General features: G+C 40.0%; 8 protein-coding genes across 8 annotated transcripts; 4 read left to right on the forward strand and 4 right to left on the reverse strand.

Annotated features, from left to right (window-relative positions):
* Positions 1 to 2,371: 2,371 nt before the first annotated feature.
* I206_107471 (uncharacterized protein) lies at positions 2,372 to 2,788 on the forward strand (the record flags this gene model as incomplete). Its single annotated transcript, XM_019157514.1, has 1 exon — positions 2,372 to 2,788. One exon carries the CDS (start codon positions 2,372 to 2,374, stop codon positions 2,786 to 2,788), a length of 417 nt encoding a protein of 138 aa, XP_019009154.1.
* A 364-nt stretch (positions 2,789 to 3,152) lies between these two features.
* Positions 3,153 to 3,732, reverse strand: I206_107472 (uncharacterized protein; the record flags this gene model as incomplete). The annotated part of the gene is made up of 3 exons (XM_019157515.1): positions 3,153 to 3,185; positions 3,311 to 3,416; positions 3,488 to 3,732. The coding sequence occupies 3 exons, from the start codon at positions 3,730 to 3,732 to the stop codon at positions 3,153 to 3,155; spliced, it is 384 nt and encodes a 127-aa protein (XP_019009155.1).
* A 484-nt stretch (positions 3,733 to 4,216) lies between these two features.
* Positions 4,217 to 6,291, forward strand: I206_107473 (uncharacterized protein; the record flags this gene model as incomplete). Its single annotated transcript, XM_019157516.1, has 6 exons — positions 4,217 to 4,305; positions 4,375 to 5,131; positions 5,188 to 5,505; positions 5,567 to 5,727; positions 5,790 to 5,917; positions 5,978 to 6,291. The coding sequence occupies 6 exons, from the start codon at positions 4,217 to 4,219 to the stop codon at positions 6,289 to 6,291; spliced, it is 1,767 nt and encodes a 588-aa protein (XP_019009156.1).
* A 219-nt stretch (positions 6,292 to 6,510) lies between these two features.
* On the reverse strand, positions 6,511 to 6,933 carry I206_107474 (uncharacterized protein; the record flags this gene model as incomplete). The annotated part of the gene is made up of 2 exons (XM_019157517.1): positions 6,511 to 6,659; positions 6,747 to 6,933. 2 exons carry the CDS (start codon positions 6,931 to 6,933, stop codon positions 6,511 to 6,513), a joined length of 336 nt encoding a protein of 111 aa, XP_019009157.1.
* Positions 6,934 to 7,727: 794 nt separating this feature from the next.
* I206_107475 (uncharacterized protein) lies at positions 7,728 to 8,708 on the forward strand (the record flags this gene model as incomplete). The annotated part of the gene is made up of 1 exon (XM_019157518.1): positions 7,728 to 8,708. One exon carries the CDS (start codon positions 7,728 to 7,730, stop codon positions 8,706 to 8,708), a length of 981 nt encoding a protein of 326 aa, XP_019009158.1.
* A 188-nt stretch (positions 8,709 to 8,896) lies between these two features.
* On the reverse strand, positions 8,897 to 10,901 carry I206_107476 (uncharacterized protein; the record flags this gene model as incomplete). The annotated part of the gene is made up of 5 exons (XM_070203526.1): positions 8,897 to 9,298; positions 9,351 to 9,507; positions 9,561 to 9,963; positions 10,018 to 10,252; positions 10,305 to 10,901. The coding sequence occupies 5 exons, from the start codon at positions 10,899 to 10,901 to the stop codon at positions 8,897 to 8,899; spliced, it is 1,794 nt and encodes a 597-aa protein (XP_070059627.1).
* A 293-nt stretch (positions 10,902 to 11,194) lies between these two features.
* I206_107477 (uncharacterized protein) lies at positions 11,195 to 14,169 on the forward strand (the record flags this gene model as incomplete). The annotated part of the gene is made up of 8 exons (XM_019157520.1): positions 11,195 to 11,275; positions 11,325 to 11,399; positions 11,457 to 11,547; positions 11,610 to 11,790; positions 11,851 to 12,170; positions 12,220 to 12,472; positions 12,533 to 12,683; positions 12,739 to 14,169. 8 exons carry the CDS (start codon positions 11,195 to 11,197, stop codon positions 14,167 to 14,169), a joined length of 2,583 nt encoding a protein of 860 aa, XP_019009160.1.
* Positions 14,170 to 14,280: 111 nt separating this feature from the next.
* I206_107478 (uncharacterized protein) lies at positions 14,281 to 19,976 on the reverse strand (the record flags this gene model as incomplete). The annotated part of the gene is made up of 20 exons (XM_070203527.1): positions 14,281 to 14,387; positions 14,466 to 14,707; positions 14,849 to 14,920; positions 15,017 to 15,502; positions 15,563 to 15,668; positions 15,718 to 15,816; positions 15,871 to 15,981; positions 16,044 to 16,165; positions 16,225 to 16,429; positions 16,491 to 16,564; positions 16,630 to 16,812; positions 16,874 to 17,029; positions 17,080 to 17,281; positions 17,334 to 17,554; positions 17,608 to 17,678; positions 17,735 to 17,854; positions 17,903 to 18,396; positions 18,450 to 18,627; positions 18,681 to 18,843; positions 18,901 to 19,976. 20 exons carry the CDS (start codon positions 19,974 to 19,976, stop codon positions 14,281 to 14,283), a joined length of 4,488 nt encoding a protein of 1,495 aa, XP_070059628.1.
* Positions 19,977 to 20,060: the final 84 nt, after the last annotated feature.

A 20,060-nucleotide genomic window follows, 5' to 3' on the forward strand; every position in this document is an offset into this window, starting at 1 on the left:
AAGCAATGCAGTGTTAAACTTTATCTCAGATATTCCAAGTGATAAATTTATCTAGCTTAGATATCTCTTTGCGCTGTTCCTCGTGGAGCTTGTTTCTCACGAATTATTCCTTTTCCCTTCAGGTTTCAAATATGATGATGTAAGCTAAAATGAATATCAAATCTAAGTACATCCATATCCGCGTAGATATTTCTTTCTTTCTTGTATTATCACCCGAACCACCTATGCTTGATGAATGGTGAGACTACGATACGTGTGAATCTTGGCGATGATGTCTGCTTTATTTTGCTTCTTTGAAAAGAAAAATCGGTGAAAGCCGGCGGTTTCGTTGATAAGGACAAAAAAACTAAAGATATTTAGCGTGTGAAGGGAATGATCTTGTCTTCTTATTGTATTTTACCACACCACTAAAGACTAATATTTAACCCCCGGATTCAATTTGAAGAGTTGATAATATTTTGCGTCTCGGAATAGAAAGAAATGGGGTAAAAAAGGGGGCGAAGGGGGGGATACGAAAATTATGAATTCAAAATCGGTACATATCGGATGTCCTTTTCCTATAATCTAATGATCTACACAAACTACGTTCCTAAGTGTATTGTTGAATAGTTTAAACAGCGTAGGTCGAGTTGGGATTGGGCGTACGTATATAAAAAATCTTTTCTTAAACGTGGGAAATTCAATTGAGACATAAACCAGGAAAAAGAAAAAAGAAAAAACGCGATGAATTTTGACCGTTTTTCTAATGATGTAAACGGTATAAGGCGGCCGAATGATTAAATGATTATAAAAGTTATTTGATGTAAGCTATGCTACAGGACAGAAATTATGTATTTGATGTATGAATACACATCAAAGTAAAAAGAAATCGTAGATGACCGATATCCACTTGCTCATCCTTGAATTCTGCTGCGAAGAAAAACTAGATCGTCCCCATCAAACCTTGAGATCATAAATGGTTGAAAATGATTAATTACGTGAGGATAGAATAGAAAAAATGCCTATTCGGAGGGTTTTGCTGAATATACACCAATTAAATCTCCGGAGGACGCGATCATTACTTTAAAGTAGCCACTTTCCCACTTATTTGGGTAAAAATTATACGTTGTATATACCATTTGGAATCTCAGTTTGAAAGGTATTAATAAGGGTTAGGAAAATAACCTTCTTTTCGACTGTCCTATTGAAAATGCCATGTAATTGGTTAAAACAAGTATCCAAGGAACAGGATTGTAGATTGATCTGTTCTATCACTCGAGTGATGGATGATACTGCTTCTAAATTTTGATCTAGCAATCAGATTACATTTCAGGTAGTAACCTTAGCATTAAGGCCTAATAACAATCCTGAGTATTCACAACATACATATATTTGCTGAGTATAGCGTCTTGGTATGCGATCTACGTCCAACTCAGTGAACGCTTTGAAAGTGTAGTCTGTCCCACCTGGTCATACATAAAATCAGAGACAAGAAGCGTGGACAGCATCTACGGGACGTACACCCGATCACTCCAGCTATGCCAAGTAGATCTTCCTGCTGGCGTCATATGCTTGAAGTTGATAGGTTTAGGTATTTCGAAATGCAAAATCCGGAGCTAAATAGGGTTTATAACTAGATGACAACGTCAATGGCGGTAGGTACCGGTCTAGCAATTGAAAGATTCAAGAGAAGTTAACGTAACTTTATATAGGTTTAACCGTCCCGTAAACAGGGTTCTGGAAACAGTCAAAATAGAAGAATTTCAAACCTGGAATCGGATAGTGATTTGTTGTTTATTTCTTTCTTAGCCGATAAGGCGGAGTTTGACTATTGATCGTCGTAAACGACGGAGCTCCTTTTGCCCCAATCTTTTAGACAAATCTCATCTCAACAAAGGTGGGATATTTCGTAAAGATCGACAAAGTAGGAAGGCATACGGCATGCATATATTTCATTTTAAGGCTAGAACGATTATTTGACTATTCGAGAATAACTCACGGTCGTAAGCACATTCGAACGATCTATAATCAACATTAATTATCATATACAAGAAGCTGTCAAGCTCTATGACAAGCTTGATCATGGTTTTACCAGTCACTAGGGGCGCTTTGACTTCCTCGAATTATTCAGTACGGTACCTTGACGACTAGCGATACACATAGAGTGTATGGCGAAGAGATCCGTGTTGTGTTTTAGCGTTGTGGAAGGATATCCTTGAAATGGGATCAATAATCCAGACTCATCAAGTATAAAAGGCTACTACAGCGACTTCAAATGGCCAATGAGTATTGAGAATATCTTTATCGCATTAAATTGATTTGCCTAATATCTACCGGATTACTTCGTCAATACGTTTAGATTCATCTCACTCAACGTAACATTGAAGGCACAATGTCATCGAGATCCAATTACTTTCTCTCGCGATCTCCTCTACATCTCTTTGGAGAAAATCCAATTACACCCATCATGACTGACATTCCTATATCTAAACCTTCTTCATGTTGCCAAAAACTACCAGCACCTAGGCCAAGAACTAGAAGAAGACCAAGGGATCTACATATATTAATCCCTCCACCTCCAGATACGCTTAGAAATTTCAAGCTAATGATAAATTACACCTCTACATTATCGAATCCAATAATGAAGACTAGACAAACCCGTTCAGAATTATTATCAGCAATTCTTAATTCACCTCTCATGCTTAATCCTCGTTGGTCAATCCAAGCCCTGTGCGTGAATTGGGTGAATTGTGGGATAGAGAATCTCTTAGATCAAGATCATTACGTAGATTTCAACATACTGGATTGATGTTTTTCTGTTTGGTATTCATTACTTTGGGCTTTACCATTTTGATTTTGATGATGATTGTTCCTGGTAAATTAGTCTCATTATGCCGATGGTGATCTGTTAAATGCATTGACCTGATAATAGATCACATCATACCGATATGGCTGAGCCAATCTTTCAAAACTACTTGATTTCAGACCGGACATTTTTGTTTCATTGAAAGGGTTATCCAAGGGACGTTCATGTTAGGAAAGGTTGATATTACTCATTGAGGGTGTTCACTTGGGTTCAAGGGGTATAGAATGCATATTATACATATTGTACAGCTTCTTCGTGATATTACAATGAATGCATTTCCCTAATAGAGAATGCGAGAAACTTCCGCTTATCCGCTGATCTTCTTGCTTCTTCCTTGTCTCTGTAAATCAAATGAGCAGTCAGTACAAATTGTATATCGCTTCAGCTCAAGCAATAATGAGACGGTAGTATTCAAAAGAATAATACTGATGAGGAACGAAGTGACTTGAGACCAATAAAACATACCTTTTTCATCCTTTGTAATTTCTTAGCGCTCATCTTAGCTTTCATTTCCTCCATTCTTTGTTTTTCAGCAGCTCTTTCTCTTCGTTCTTTGATGATAGACACTTTCCTACAATGCAAAAAGGTTATTATCAGCTTCGATGATATCGTTTTCTTCACCAATCATCAGGAAGAACTCACTTATCGTGATTTGCCTGTTTATCATCTTTAAGCTCTTGCTCCACAGCTTTCATAGCAGCTTTAGCTTTATCTTGTTCTCTTCTTTTTTCAAAAGGTGTCTTAACTGAATTGGAGATATAACTTCGTTTTACAGCTGTCTTTTCACCTTTATGAGCCTTTCCAGGTGTTCTACCATTTCTCGAAGCAGCGACAGAGACAATTACTGCACTTGTGGAGGAGGAAGCTTCAGCATTGGTGGATGACATGATGGTGCTGTGCAAGAAATAAAAATGTTTGTTTTGCGTATATATCTATCTGAAAGTGAAAACGATTATAATATTCAAAGAGTGCTTAACAGGAAATCATTCACAAAAATCAATATTATACTATGGAGTTCATGTAAAACTCCGAATTCCCACGTGTATTTAAGGAACGCGATCAAACTAACAAACATGAGGAATTCAGGGTTTAAGGTTATATATAAAATGTTGGTTGAAAGGGAATGTTCATCAACAAGCCACCTTGACAATATCATTCATCAACTTTATCGCTATCTCAATTTTCACTTTGCAATTAACATCTCTTTCTTGACATCATCGTATCTTATCATACCTTATCACCTTGTAGGTGTGTGTCTGGTTACTAGTCTTGCTGCGTAAGGCATACAGAATCGTTGCTTGTCGGAGATATAAACACAAAATCGGCTGGCCCGTTATCATAAATATACTGTATAATTATAATCAATCTACGATGTCATCAACAACTTCAACACCAAGGAAGAGAAAATTGAGCAATGGCGAAGAGACACCCCTTACTGTGAGGACGAAAAGTAAACAGGGGTAAGCTATAATTGACTCGTTTTCCCCAATATTGTGTTGTGAGCTGACGATACTTGTTCCTTTGTACAGTCCCCCAACACCCAATCCACCCTTAGTACCATTTCCAACCCCTCCTCATACTCGAACACGAAAATTTAAATATGTTGAGCCAGTTTTTCCAGAAGAGGATTTGCCCATTGCTGGTCCATCTAAGCAAGTATCAACCGAGCTTCCACCACATCTTCAAACTCTCCTTAATATACACCACTCGTTCAATCTCGCTTTATCTCTTTACATCGCCACTCATCCTCCAATACTACCACCACACCCTCCGTCAGCTACAAGTGTAGCTTTACCCAATTTGACCAATTTCTTGGCTATCAAAGAGACTGTTGAACGCACTTCCGGTAGAAGATTTGGTCTTCAAGAATTAGGTAGATTAGCATGGGTATGGACATGGGATGGAAAAGCTTTACCTGATAATAAAGCAGTTAGCGAGAAAAATAAACAAGCTATGATAGATGAAGATAATCCTTTCCTCGTGCCAACTGCATCCAATTTAGGAACTGGCGAAGTAAATGGCTTGAGTTATCTTATAACCCCTACAAGAACGTTAGATCCTCATACAGGTAGACGAGTTTATACACATGGAATAGGAATTGATCTAGAACTGCGTAAAGGCGAGACAAGACAAGTACTTCATGGTGGTGCGGAAGGAGGTATAGGTAATAAAGGTCAAGGTGGTGGTATGGGAGCAGTTGGAAGGTGGAATACAAATGGCGAAGTACGACATGATATTTTCAGAGAGAGGTTAGAGCAATGGGTTGAATTCAATGGGGGTTACGAGGTGAGTCGCATCAACGGATACAGTGATTGCAAGGAAGCTGACGATGATGCTTGTAGCCACCTGCTAAATCGATACTGCCGACACCTACAACTTCCGAAAACTCCACTAGGTCAACTATACCCCCAATACCAGTTTTACCTTTACCTCATTTGCCATCTTCAACTCTCTTACCAGCTGCGAACCTCTTCTCAACTTTCTCTTCCCCGTCTACCACACTAACACCGCAAAAGGCACATACCAGACCTTCTACGGACTCTCCGAAGACAGCAGGACTGTCTGATCCATTTGAATTGATCGAAAAGCCGGACGAGAAGAAAGTGAAAGTAATCAGACCTGGATCAGTGGACCAAAGGCGGCAGGCTATGATGGAGAGAGTGAGCCGTTTTGATTTCTATATCCCAAGATTTAGCTGATTTGTATTTGTTACTTGCATAGATAAAAGCTCGTTCAGAAACGGGCAAAGTGCCAGCCACTCTGGGTTCATCAGCTGGAGGATTCAAGCGATCGGGGTCGTTATCAGCTGCAGGACAACATGAGGAGTTGAAAAGGCGTTCAACGTTAAGTAGACTTGAGAACATAGCGGAGGGTATATGGATGTGAGTGTAATCCCTCGAAAGCTTAGATTCTCGATTAGCCAAACTGACTCACACCTATTTAGGATGTTTTCTGCTCCCTCGCCTGGCCCAAGTACTCTACCTTCCGCTCCAAGGGGTCGAAGAAAGGTTATACCAATGAACGAAGTAGCAGATGTGATTGTTAAAAGCTCGAAAACTCCTATTTCATCGGGTATGTCATTTTCAATTTCAAATTTGTTCCTTCATTGGCTGACAGTATATCTGGTATTAGCGGAAGCGCAATCATCTTTACAACTTTTGACTGAATTATGTCCGTTCTTCTTGAATATCAAACAGATTGGAAAACAAGAATGGTTAGAAATGCCTTCAGGTAGTATCAGTACTGCACCTCCTTCACCTGGATCATCGATTACTATCGCCCAACCCCCTCCAGCGATTCCAGGTAGATTGGCGCCTTCTTCTCCTTCAACTCCTGGAAGAACCAACAATGCTGAATTGGCTGGACCTGCTAGTCCCGGAAGAGTGAGAAGGGGAGGTGGATTAAGGGAAGTTAGAGAAAGAATAAGGAGGGAATTGGAAGGATGATAGATCGAAAGAAGGATATATATCGTAAGAAGGTTAATCGATAGATTATAAGAAGGAAATGTATAATGCAATGCATAATCTATCTTGTTGTACATATTCTTCAACTTCAATTTCCGTTTGATGACACTATGGTATGAAGAGTCGTGATGCGGGGTATATTTTGTAATCTAATCAAGATTAAGTATGATGCGTCATTTTAAGAACGACTAGCGAATTTCTTTATTTCCTATCTACCATCCTTACACTAATACCAGTATTCTCAGCTTTTGAATTATCATCTTGTAAAACATTTCTATCAATCATTAATCCGGCTACGCCAATTATACCAACTATAACACCAAACAAAATCCTTGTATTTGGATTAAGAGCTAACATTCGCAATGAGGAATATGGCATAATTCAGCAAATGAATCTCACATAAAAGATTGACTTTAGATAAATAGAATAGAATTTACATGTGAAAGATTTAAATAAACTTTTATTACCACCTAATTCTAATGTAGGTATTTCTTTAGGATGATGTAAAGCAGCTTGTGCTCTAGCTGAACGAGTTATTGGTCCAGGTAAAATTAATTTTCTATCTGGACGTGTTGTACGTGGTCTACTTGGTATGGTTTGAGATGATTGGGGTGATTGTGACATCTTTCTCTTCCCAGGATGAATGAAGGTTTAATAGACTGTATTATGAAAGAGAAAAGATAGTTGACCACTTAGTCGAATTACTCCAGTTAATCTAGTACGAGTCCTATAGTATCGCATTTGACCGAATGAACCTAAGATACAATTACGTAAACAAAGCCGACTTGGGATTACTAAGAGTTAAGACGAAGGCAAAATCTCCCTAGCCATGTTTAATTAGATACGACTTCCAAGGTTGTTATTGAAACAACTTCATAGGTAACTTACGATCCAAAACGAACCGAATTCAAGGTTACACTCATGAATAAATTGGAAAGATCGTCGTCAACAGAAGTAGCGTATTTACTCAGCTTAGGAACAAAACGATTAGATCATCCCCACAATCTAGGTTCTTGTCAGTTCGAATCGATTGACGAAGTCTTCATTCCGCTTACTGTTTCTTCTGAGACTTGCCTTGTAAACGATGATATACGACAAAGATCTCATCTGCGTAAGCCGAACTTTACTGATGGAATACGTACTGATCTTATGGCAATGTCCAACCCAAAAGTGAAGATGAGATGACAAGATGATCTACTTCATGATATATAAGATGCTAAATTTTTCTACTTTGTTCGATTCTCTTCTCTTCATTCACTCATCTCATCTATTCTTGCTATACTCATCATCTAAATATTCCCAATCAAACAAACTAAACAACAAACTTATTTAATTGATCTCTGATATACTCATAAAACACGAATCTCATCTTACCCAATCCAACAATTATAATCAAAACAACTTCTACTATCTTCAAAATGTCATTCCTCTATACACCAATTACCTTTGTTTCTTCACTCTTTAAGGACACCTTAAAACGTTGTGTCGAATACTCCAAAAATTCTAAAGATACCGACGTTTCCAATTCAGATTCCGAATCTTCAATTAAAACCATGTTTGATGAACCTTATGGTACAATTAAACCATATCCATCTGAAATACTTTCACTTGATTCACCAGAAAAATTATATTTATGGTTATCTAGACCTTTAGATAAAGATGCAATTAAAATTAGATATCTTTATTTAACATTTGATTTAAAATTCTTAAGAAATATAAAATTTTATAATTTATTTTTTTCAAAATTACCTTTAAAATATAATAATCAATTATCAAATTTAAAATTATTAAACTTAACTACAAAAGGATTTAATTTTTATATTGAAAATAATAATCTTTTAGATTTTAATGAAAATAATTATAAAATTTTTAATAATAAAAAATTTAAAAGAAATATTATAAGTTTAGATTTATGTTTAGAAAAATTATTAAGTTTATTAATTAATTTTGAAAATTCACCTTTAAAATTTATTTGGAAATCTAAAAATCCTATTTGGTTTGAATATTATAATGAATTTAGACAAAATAATAAATATAATTTTCCTAAAATGCCAAATATAATTTTTAAATGGACTAAAACAAATGAATTTGAATTTCCTTATTTAGTAAGACCTATTTGGAAATCATATAATTATAATGGTAAATCAAGTAGTATACCAATTGAAAAAATTACTATACCAGCTCAAGGTCTTCATAAATGGTCAAAAGGATATGCTATGGGATGGCTTATTCGTGATATTATGGCAAGATCACGTGGTGGGAAATATAAGATGATTTTGGAAATTAAAGGTTATTTGCCAAAGAAACGATTGCAATATAAAGATCGTTTGATGAGTGATATCCAAAAAGAAGGTGCAGCCGGAGTGATCATTGTAATTTGGAATGATAAGGAAGAATAAGAACATTTTGTATGCCTCATAGTAGATCTCATTTGTATGGCTTGTATACCCGGTAAGAATTAATGCACTTGCATGCACTTGAGAGTTTAAGAGACCGCGATTGAATAACGTTTTTAGCCGATTAAATATCCAGATGTACAATGCTTGCCCAAAATATGAAGCTATGTTGGGAACCTCTTTCCTTTGACCTATAGCCTACTTCTGATCAACCCAGGATCGCTCCGCCTTCCGCCTACAAACTCGGCTCGCCAACGAGTCCACCATTGTATTCCGACCTGCTTATCTGCATCGCTTAAGCCTTTCACTACCATCTCAAAAGCATCTTTGGTCAAATCGGTCCTTTCTTCCGAGTATTTCTCCGTGGAAAGTATTGCTTGGGCTAGATTGTCCAGGTACTGTGGCAGGTTTGCTGAATTGATGTAAGGTGTGATGTCAACTCGAATGCGCCGTATTTCCTTGTCGGTGGGTAAAGCCAACAAGTAGGATATGCACAGCTGGACTGATGCAGAGGATCGTTTTGATGATGTCTCGACAAGAATAAGGAAAGCTTGGCGGAATTGATCGGAGGTGATTTCCTTGTGAGTGTATTGCTATTCGAGCCATTTAGCGAGAGACCGTTCATGTGGCCGAAGATAAACCTACTTTGTTCAGAATACTCAAGTAATTAAGTAAGATCGCATCGAAGAACGCTGCTTGTGAATGATCATTCTCCAGACTGTCCGCTGAAGACTTGATGAGGGATAACAAGAAAGCATGAGATGCTTCGAAGCTGGCTTTATGCTTTGGTCGATAAATATGCCTATGACATTGGTCAGCTCTCGGGTTGGAGACCTCGCACCCCAGCTGACATACCTTTCTGCAAGAGTCAATAGCATGTCAATCTCTTTCTTCGCAAGATGTTTCATCAATTCGTCGCCCAACACCAACACATATGCAGCTCTACCATCGTTCAATCTGTTCCCTCGCGCTATACTAGAAAATAGAGTTCGGATAGCTTCGTTCCCCTCTTGCGCAGATATGATATCTAATGAGCCGTAAAAGACTTTATAGTAATCTTCGAAACCGCCATCACTTGCATCGGTCAAGTAGGCGAATGATGTTAGCCCCGCCAGAATATGGACAGCTACCTCAATCGAAGAGGCGTCCACGACTTTCGATGTTACGTCACCTGCGAGTAGGATATCAATCATTGTGGAAGCGACTGCAAGGAAAGCAGCGAAATTTGAACTGTGTATCTCGAATTTCGCATCTTCGGCTGAAGTCGAGAAGTTAGCTGGTGTGCACAAGCTCGGACATGCGGCTGACTTACATTTCTCACTATGAAATTCCCAATCCCGCTCCATCTCAGTCCCTCTCGCTTCTATTCTCTCGCAAAACTTCATCATCCTTTGCCGAGCATTTTCTTGGCTTGATGGTCCACCAGAATGCAGTACCTCAAACGACCGTCCTAAAGCTCTAGCAAAATCAGGGAGATCTGCCGAGGCAGTATTTTCTTGCGGTCTGAACCGGCGCAACATGCTAGATTCAAGGTTGTTGGCGATCGACTTATGTTTGTCTTAGCTTTATCAATACGACAACAATATGATGGGAACTCACCTGTATGTCAAGTATCCTTAATCTATCAATATTTATCAAAGGTAGGGCTGCACACATGGCTAGATTATCGTCTAATACAGGATTCTGAGGTTCCTGCGACAATGCCATTACCACTTCTTCTTCCAATTTGACTTTCCCTTTTCCCCAATCTATCTCTTCGACATCATTAACCCCTTGCAATAGCCCTAAATACAAATCAAGTTTTCGAGAAGTGTTTTCCGAGTCGCTAGATACCTTGTTCAAACAGTCCAGCCATTCTCGAGCTTTTCTTCTTTTACGGGAATCAGCAAAGTATACATTTCTTGTATCTTGACTGATCTTGTTGATCTTGCTTGATACGCTAAGTCTTAATGCGTTGCGTAAATCAGATCTATTGATATCTGCGTTTCGCCATATCGATGGTGAGCATATGAGGGCTTGTGTAAACTCCTCTAGATAGGGCGGCTCGAGTTGCGATAGGAAATGCGTTATTGCGCCCAAGAGGGTTTGTGGAGGGATAGAATTGGGTGAAGAGGACCGAAGGATATCCAGAAATTGAGGTAAAAGATCTAGGGTATCAGAGGCCTGCGGAGTCGGCAATCCTGATACTGAAGACATCTTCGCTTCTCCCTTTACTCAACGATGAATGTATGAATTAGATTGCAACATATATAACATCATCATCATTTTAACCCTTGTCAACGTTATCGATAACTTATATACCCGGTAAAATACAACCCGATATCTCGGTCAAAGGGTGAAGTAAATGAGTAACATTTTTAAGATACTCTAATTCCCTATGATGACCTCCATCTTCAAAGGCCACTATTAAATGATCAAATATCCATAACCATATTTACTCCTACTTTGTATAACACTCTTCTAGACAGACAATTCAAGGTATAGGCAAGATGACTTCTAGACTCAAGCACAAGCTCGAGCTGGAGAATGTCAATCTGAACGGTGCCTATCTGAACGAATCCTTCGTGCAGGTAAGTTTACTTTCTTTGCTCTGAGCGTTCGAGCTTACATGAAAAATAGATAGGTACACCTTTACCTGCTCTGTCAGAACACAAGAAGGATAAACAAGAGTATGTCCCAGAATGGCAACAAGAGGTGCGTGACCTGACTCTGCTGGGGAAAACAAAGAAAAGCTGATTTTCATTCCAACAGGTACGAGACGAACAAGGTAGAAGAAGGTTTCATGGTGCTTTCACCGGTGGATTCTCAGCTGGATACTATAACTCTGTTGGATCGAAAGAAGGTACATTAAATCTCTGTCAAACGATTCCGATTCGAACAGCTGACTTATCAAAATTCAATAAGGATGGACGCCCTCGACTTTCAAGTCATCTCGTTCGAACAGAGCCAATAAAGTACAACGAGCGGAAGATTTCATGGATGAAGAAGATCTACAGCATTTGAAAGATGATAGACAGCTAGAGAATACTTCTACATTCAAAAACGATGGATTCGGAGCTACGAAAGAGGAGCTAGGAGGGAAGAGGTAAGCTTGGAATTCAATTTAATGCCGAATTAAGCCAGCTGATAGGCCATTTGAGGATAGCCTACCATCCGCAATCGAAACACTCATCGCGCCTTCCAGCTCTTCTATTGGGGAGAAACTTTTGCAAAAATTAGGATGGAGACCAGGTCAAGGGATCGGACCTAGAGTTACATTGCGTAAATTGAAATTACAACAAGGGAAACTTGGTGGATCTCGAGTTGGGATGACGCAAGAAGTTGATGAGGAGGATGAGGAAGGATCAAAGCATACATATGCACCAAGAGATGCCGAGTTGTTGACGTTCGAATCGAAAGAGGATAAGCAAGGTTTAGGGTTCGTTAAGGGCCGAGGTATGGGCTCTTTGCCTGGGAAGAGACCGAGTAAGTATTTTCATTTGCTACTGCTTCACCCGTATTGATGAATTCGTAGCCATGGGATCTCGACGTCCGGACGATATTGAAGATGACCCGTATGTTGAAGCTGGACCTTCCTCTCGACATCTCGCATTTGACAGTATGGACGATGAGGATGAAATCATCATGATGGGTGGCAGTCGGCCTGGTCTAGGATCGAGATCAAACAAGGAAAACAGATTTGATGGACCGCAAGATACATGGCATGATGGACGACCTGTTCTGGCTGGGTTTAGTCTTGATCCGAAAGGCGTACCGCCGGATACATGGTGCGATATACCTAAGCGATCATCAATTTCATTGCTGCTGACGCTGACAGTATTTTATAGGTTTGTGATGCCCGAGATACCGCCCGATTGGCGACCTCGTCCAGCTAGAGTATGGGGAACAACCAAGAAATGGGACCAAAAGCCTGGAGAAGAGGAATTGAAGAAAGAGGTTATCAGGGGTGAACCGGGGAGACCACTGACTTTTGAACAGGTGAGCTGTGTGTATGGGAGCATTGTTCCAGAATTGCAGCTGACATACAATCTAGCGTGGAGCAGCACTGGGAGAAGAACAGCGACTATCGAAAGCCAAGTCTATATTCGACTACATGTCGACAAAAGATCGAGAACGTCTAGCATCCTTAGCAGCTGCCGCTCCGCCTCCTCCACCTGGATCTTTATCGTTACAACCACCACCAGAAGAGGCACAGATATTGCCAGCGACAGAAGTGGATATTCCTCCATTATCGCCTCGGACCGCATCAGCAGCATTGAAAGGTTTCATTCCTTATGGAGATGATCTCGAGCGACAAAACCGATATATATCTTACCTTAAATCCCAAACCCACAACACTGAAAATCCCAACCCAACTTTGAAGAGGGGAACGATAGAGGAGATAAATAAGGAGTTGATCGATTTCTCATCTTCAGCAAGAATATTCAAACCTATGTCATATGCTATGTCTAATCGATTTACAACAGGATCGAATAGTCTGGCAGCATCAGATTTGAAACAGGCTAAACCAGGCTTACATATATTCGATCTTGAAAAAGCTAAAGCTGAACAAGAAGAAGCTGAAAAACTCAAAACCACCAGAACAGTCGAAGTGGAAGAAGTGAAAAGAATCTTGGCACCAAGAGAAGAAGCTGCGAAAAATGGAATGTATGGGAAGATGACAAGAGAAACGAAGAATTGGTATCCATCTAAACTCATTTGTAGACGATGGGGAGTAAAAGATCCTCATCCTCAAGGAGATCCAAATCAAGGTAAAGAATCCAATACAAATACGGCTGTAATAGAAACTATGCCATTACCAACTAATGACGCTTCATGGGAATCGAAATTTATACACAAACCAATTACATCTGAAAAAGTTTCTAATTCGACTTCACCTCAAGCGAACGATGAATTAGAAAAGCAACCTACGAATATTAATGAAGTTGGAATGGCGAATGATATAAATCAAGGAAGAGATACTTTAACTTATAAAAAACCTTCAATCGATATTTTCAAAGCTATCTTCGCAAGTGACGATGAAGATGAAGATGATGACGAAGATGAAGAAAATACTGAAACTCAGAAACCTGTGATTACTACGAAAGAAGATTCGGAAAAATATGAAGATCCTTTCCCTGTTCCAATCAAAGGAGAAGAAGAAGGTCCAGTAGATCTTAATACATTTAAGCCAGTTTTCAGTATACGTAAAGAAGATTCAGAGGAAAATATGAAGAAGAAGAAGAAAGATAAAACAAAGAAGAGGAAAGGCGTTTTATCATTTGATGTAGGTGATGAAGGTGAAGATCAAGTTGAGATAAAAGAAGATAGAAAGAAGAAAAAGAAGAAAGATAAATCAAATTCAAATGGTAATGATAATGCTCTTGAAGAAGCAGAAGCACAGAATGATGATGGTGAATGGGTTGAAAAACCAAATGTTGTACCTAGATTAGTTGGACGAAAAGGTGCAGCAGATTTCATGTAACTTCTAAATCACCTTTGTATCTTGTTGTACTATCATATTTTCATGCATTGAGCATTGCATCGCTAGTATAATAATGAAAATAATGAGATCAAGGATTTGGAATGAACTACGCTATGTTTCGAACGTAAGGGCAGTTTCCTTGATAATCACCCTCGCTTGCCTGTTACCAGGCCAAGAAATTTGGATATCGCTCAAAGCAGAAGTGGAGTCCATCGGATCTATTCACAGATAAGAGCATTAGAATCATTGCTGCGAGATACCAAAACTCCCAAACGAAGAAGATATCGGTTACTCACCATCATCAGCTCTTATAAATTCAATTCTTTTGAATGGTTCGCCTTTCTCACCACCTTGTCTAGGTGGTGCACCAACGTTGAAAAATCCACTTAATGAACTTCCGACTTTCCATACTGTCACGTTTCCTTCTTCTAAGCTGACAGTGATAAGTCGTCGACCATCAGGTGAGAATGTCACGGCTGATACAGGATGTTTATGAGGTTCGATGACATATAATCGAGAAGCAGTTTTCAAATCATACCTGAGGGATCGCCTTGGATGTCAGCGTGGGTATCCTGGGGAAAAATCTATAAGATACAGAGCGTAGGATGATCGAAGCGGAGGAGCGAGATAAGATGAAGGGGATGGCGAAACTCGCCAGATCTTGAGAGCCATGACTCACATGATGACAGCTCCTTCATGCGTTCCGACAGCTAATCTTTGCGTTCCACTATGAAAATCAATTGTCGAGAAACTACAATCTCATTCATGGTCAGCGTATAACTTATCCAGTTCCGAAATGCATAAAGTCAAGTTGCAAATTAAAATGGGTATTCTTTTTCGCACTCACGCTAAGACAAGTTCGTTTAGAATAACGGTAGCAGCTTGCCAAACATCATCTCTCATTTTACCTATATTTGGATCTAAACTTTTTACAATTGCTTCAGCGATTTTAGGTAAACCATGTTCTAATAAATTTGGTTTTTTTCTTGAAATGAAAACACATAATTTCATGATACTTGTTCTAGCTTCAACACTTTTTGAATTTAAAATATCCATTGATAAAGTTGACATGAATAAAGCAGGATTTGTTAATGCTACATTCAAAACAGCAAGTCTAGATTGAGCTGCAATACTACTTCCTCCATTTAATGTTGTTGATGAGAAATCTTTATGTGTTGAGAGGTGAAATAATCTTCTTAATATTTCAAATGGATCAACGTATGATTGCCACGTCGTAAAGCCTTTGGAACAGATTTCAACTGCTAATGATAATTGTGCGTAAGTATTGGATTTAAGATATAGTGATACGGATTCAGCGATTGATTTCAGTACACTAGATTTGCATGTCTATCTTCAGCCCACTCTCTGACAGCCAAATCGATATACTGCTCACTTGGGTTGCATCGATTCGAATTTATGCAATGCGATTCCGCCTAACATCGTAAGAGCATTGATAGCCTCTTCGGAGGATCTAGAACTTGGGGACGATTTGCTTGGTACTATATAGATCATCATCAATATCGCCCATGCAGGGTGATTTGGGCTTACAATTGGCATGACTGTTATCGATCATGGCTGCAATTTCTCCACTTGTCATTCTACCGAGCCTAGCGGCAAACAAAAGTCGAGCGGCTTGATGTACATCACCTATTTCCAGTGTAAGCAGTCCCGTCTTATTTGTACCAGCTTCATCATGCTCACCCGATGAATCCATATAATACTCCGCGAAGAATTGCAAATCCGGCTCAATCGCGAATGTAGGCAATGAAGCAGTATAGAATGCAATCACTTCCGCTGCCCATCTCTCGTGATCTACCATCACGCTCAATAAACTCACACTATCCATGTCGTAACAACGCAAGAACGTGGCTTACCTGGCGAATCTAGGAATGGTCTGAGGAGTGTCACAATGACAAGTTGCCTCAACCCGGTCATAGCGGGTGAAATGCACCAAACGTCCGGACCCTGGGCGTATTCGAACTGACTTCCATTTTCGCTGCGACATATTCGGCATATCAGCAATGAGTCGCATCGTATATCAAATATTCGATTTACTGGGTTTGACCAGCGATGATCGGTACTTGTGGCTTTATGATTCCCAACTCCTTAACACAAGTTTCATCAACCTTTTCGTCCACACCAAAGGTAAGGAATATCGACAACAGATTCCGTAACGTTGACAACGGACTATGATTTGAGTTGTTTTTGGAAGAATGAATCCATCGACCAATTCCTCTCAGATCGAAACTGAGCATCCGACCTGTTCCCGGGTAAAAATCAGTGAGCTCGATCTTCATGACTTGAGGCAAAATTCCACTTACCCAGGTCTCTCGAGTTGTTTGGTAAACAGTTGATAGGTGAAAGTACCGCTTCGTGCTCTCGATTGGTCAACAAGCTGCACAGGCTGATACATCAGCTATATGTGAGAGAGGTGCTACGTAAAGCTTGAGAGCAGCTCACACTTCCACCCAATCGCCATTCTGCAACATATCCTCAGCAGCATCCAGCCCTGTAGATCGACGGAATTCTTGGGTTTGGGTATTCCACAACCTCGCTTTCCCATTTGCATAAGCCAGCATGATATCCTTTTCCTGTATGAACACCCTTCGTAACGGGGTTCGAGAAGCTGGAATCAGGAAGAGACTATACAGATGCGTTCGATTCAGCTTGCGACATGCTACAAGGATTGGATTTTCTCACTTACTGGTCCATTTCCTTGAGCGATATGATACCGACTGTACCCTCTCGAGAAGTGATGAGAAGACATCCAATTAGAGGTCCAGCTTGTGGCATATCCAACAAAGCAATGTTTTGGACTGGATCAGCGAATAACGTCCAAGAGCCACGGATTCGGAGAGAGCTAGCAAGTGAATTAGCAATGTTCGATCTACATGAGAGACCCAAACTCACTTGGTCGTCCAAATTCGTACCGCACCATCTTCATCGCCAGCTATTAAATATTCTTGCGCTGCATCATCAGGGGTTACAATGGTGGTCATGCAGGTGACAGGCGAGTCAAGACGATCGACGGTCGGTACGCTTTCTTCTGGTTTAGACGTCTTATTCAAGGTGAACAAATCAGAAAGAGCATGAGAACTGACGTTCCCTTGAGCTGCAACATGTTATTAGTCGATGATTTGATGATTTATGCAGGCGGTACTTACCATCCGAAACCAAAAGATCCTCAACATTAGCGGGTACGATATCGGTCACTCTACTCGTATTGGCTGATTCGCTCAATTTGACGAGACTCCGAGTGATAGAATTTTTTCTTGCGAGGTTCAGTAAATCAACTCCCGTAGGATTGACCATGAGCATATGCCCGTTGGAATCCAGAGTTTGAACCGACACGCCTTCGAAAATCATGCTAGAATGTTCCTTGAATCTGTTGAAACTCGTCAGTTTTGCGGTCAACACATCCCGAAGAAACCAGCTCACCGTAAATTCCTGGTTCTTCCACTACTGGGATCGTGCTTGTCTTCCTCTGGACGATAAAGTGCGACTTGATCCTAATGGCGAAGAGTAAATATCTATCCATAAGAAAACATGCGAAACAGAAACCCACTCTCGACCTGACAACCACAGTACCCCAACCCCTAGTAAACAGTGCTTGATTGATTCCCTCTTTTGACTGCAGATGGATCGACCCTCTCAAATCCAGTTTCTTGCCATCAGTCCAGAACAACTGCAAATGGTCAGCCCCTTAATACGCGGTCGTCATTAAACCGCTTACATCGACATCGTTGTCGCCCCATCCTGCCCCTTCACCATCTTCGTGAATAGCTATCCTGTTCCAGTCACCTCCACCATTCCTCTCCATTTCTGCTCCTTCCCCTATACCAGGCTGCTGTTCATCCACCTTATCTTCTTCTTTGCCCTTGACTCTCCAGTCTCGTCTAGCCAAAAATTTGGCGAATCCTTCCTTTTTCTCTTCTTTCGGATGATTGTCACCTAGAGAAGGGCTTGAAACTGATTCTTTGAGATGAGCAAACGATGCTGATCTACGTATGGTCGCTTGGGAGTTAGACTGCTGTCTCTCATGCTGTTGAGATGGGTCTGGAGTCGATGATCTGAGTAAAGGCGAAGGAAAGATGGATGACACTGCTCTGATTTGCGGGGATGCTTTTATCGCCGGGCTCTCAGTGGCCGAGCTTGCGTCAGGCGTCGAGGGGAACACAATTGGGTACGAAGTTAATGAAGTTGAAGTGCAGTGAAGTAGGTAGCTCGCTACTGGAAATTCAGCTGATAATTTCAGTTCACGCAATAAATTGTTGACTCACAGTCTTGGTTGTTACACACTGCTACATCCCCTTCTCCGGGCAGTTCCAGTCTTGCAATGATATGCATTGCTGCTTTACTGGATAACGAAGGGGCGATCATTACCACTCTAGTAAGTTCTCCATTCGGACTGGGCAAAGCACAAGGCCATGGTAAACCATGAGCAAGGAGCATGAAAGTCTAAACATTTTATGAGCCAATACGCCTCATGTCCTATAAGGTGGATATCTTACGTTGTCCTTTCGAGCTATGTTGATATTTTGCCACGACCAAAACAATGATATCTTTCTGCTTTTGCTGATTGAACGAGATGAGGTCAATTGGCTTTCTGTTGCAGATTCAAGATCTAGATTCGCTGTTTGATAAAGAGTTGTCAAAGAGAAAATGTCAAGCAGACTACAAGTTCTCCAATTAGCTTGTATTTTCTGGTTAATTTGGCAAGCTGATATTTACCCTTCGTCTCTCAGAATGATCAGCGAGTCAAATTCTTCGAATACACTCATTTGGACAATCTTTCCCCGACCAGCTTCTCGCAATACGATCCTCTTCACGATTTGTTCCTTCTTCACTGCGTTTTCTTTCTGTTGTACATGATCTCCATGAGCGTTCGTTGGAGTGGGACTTTGATTCTCAATCAAATCTTCAATCAACTTCCTATCTTGCTCTTCTTTTCGATCTTCTCTTGATTCCTTTTCCATTTCTAAATCAACTTTAGCTTCTTCTAGCCTTTCTTCGTTCTTCTCCGTTGTTAACTCATTATCCGTTGATGAACTATTCCTACCAAAGAAACCAAATCTGGAATTATTGTTTGTAGTACCTTCAGTAGAAGTTGACATGAAAGATTTTGGACTTGTAGCTCCACTTTTATCATCTTGATCTTGATTTCCAATTGCATCTCGACCATGTAAACCTGTTAATCCTTTTCTTGTTATTCCACCAATACCTAATCCAATTATACTTGGTCCATCATCTTTACGTTCTTTATGTTTTTCTAAAGATTCTCTTAATTCATTTCTATCTGTTATACTTCCTCTATGTGAATGTTTATCAAGAGTAGCTACTGAAGCTGAAATAGAAGAGAGTGTAGTAGTTGGTAATTGTATTGCAGAAGGTGGAGGTGAAAATGCTGATGTTCTCCTATTACCTTTAGCAGATGATGTAGAATAAATAGAAGATGCTGATGAAGTATTTCTAGGTCTCCCAGAATAAGATAAATTTCTATTTTGTGTAGGCCTACTTCTTCTTGAACCTAATTGAGGAGAAGTATTTGAAGAAGCTGCTTGAGTGATTATAGATGGTATATCTGGAGAAAGAATATCTTCCCTTGATATAGGTTCCTTAATTATAGATATCCATATTGTATTCTCCTCAGATGCTAAAGCCGTACGTCGTGATGGACCTGATTCATCAAATGAGGGGACTAGCCATGATGCGACATGAGTTGGTTTGATAGGTAGGGTTTCTTCTGGAGTAGTTAAAGGAAGGAGTGGGTCGAGGAGGAAAGGTATTCTCAGTGGCTTCTCAGCCATTGTGCCCAATCTAGAGCCTAACTCGAAGCTGAAGTGGGTCGAACACGTCAAACAAATTGCTCTATTACGTTCCTACTATACTAT

The sequence above is a fragment of the Kwoniella pini genome, chromosome 11 (assembly GCF_000512605.2).
Source record: "Kwoniella pini CBS 10737 chromosome 11, complete sequence".
Taxonomy (NCBI): Eukaryota; Fungi; Basidiomycota; class Tremellomycetes; order Tremellales; family Cryptococcaceae; genus Kwoniella; species Kwoniella pini.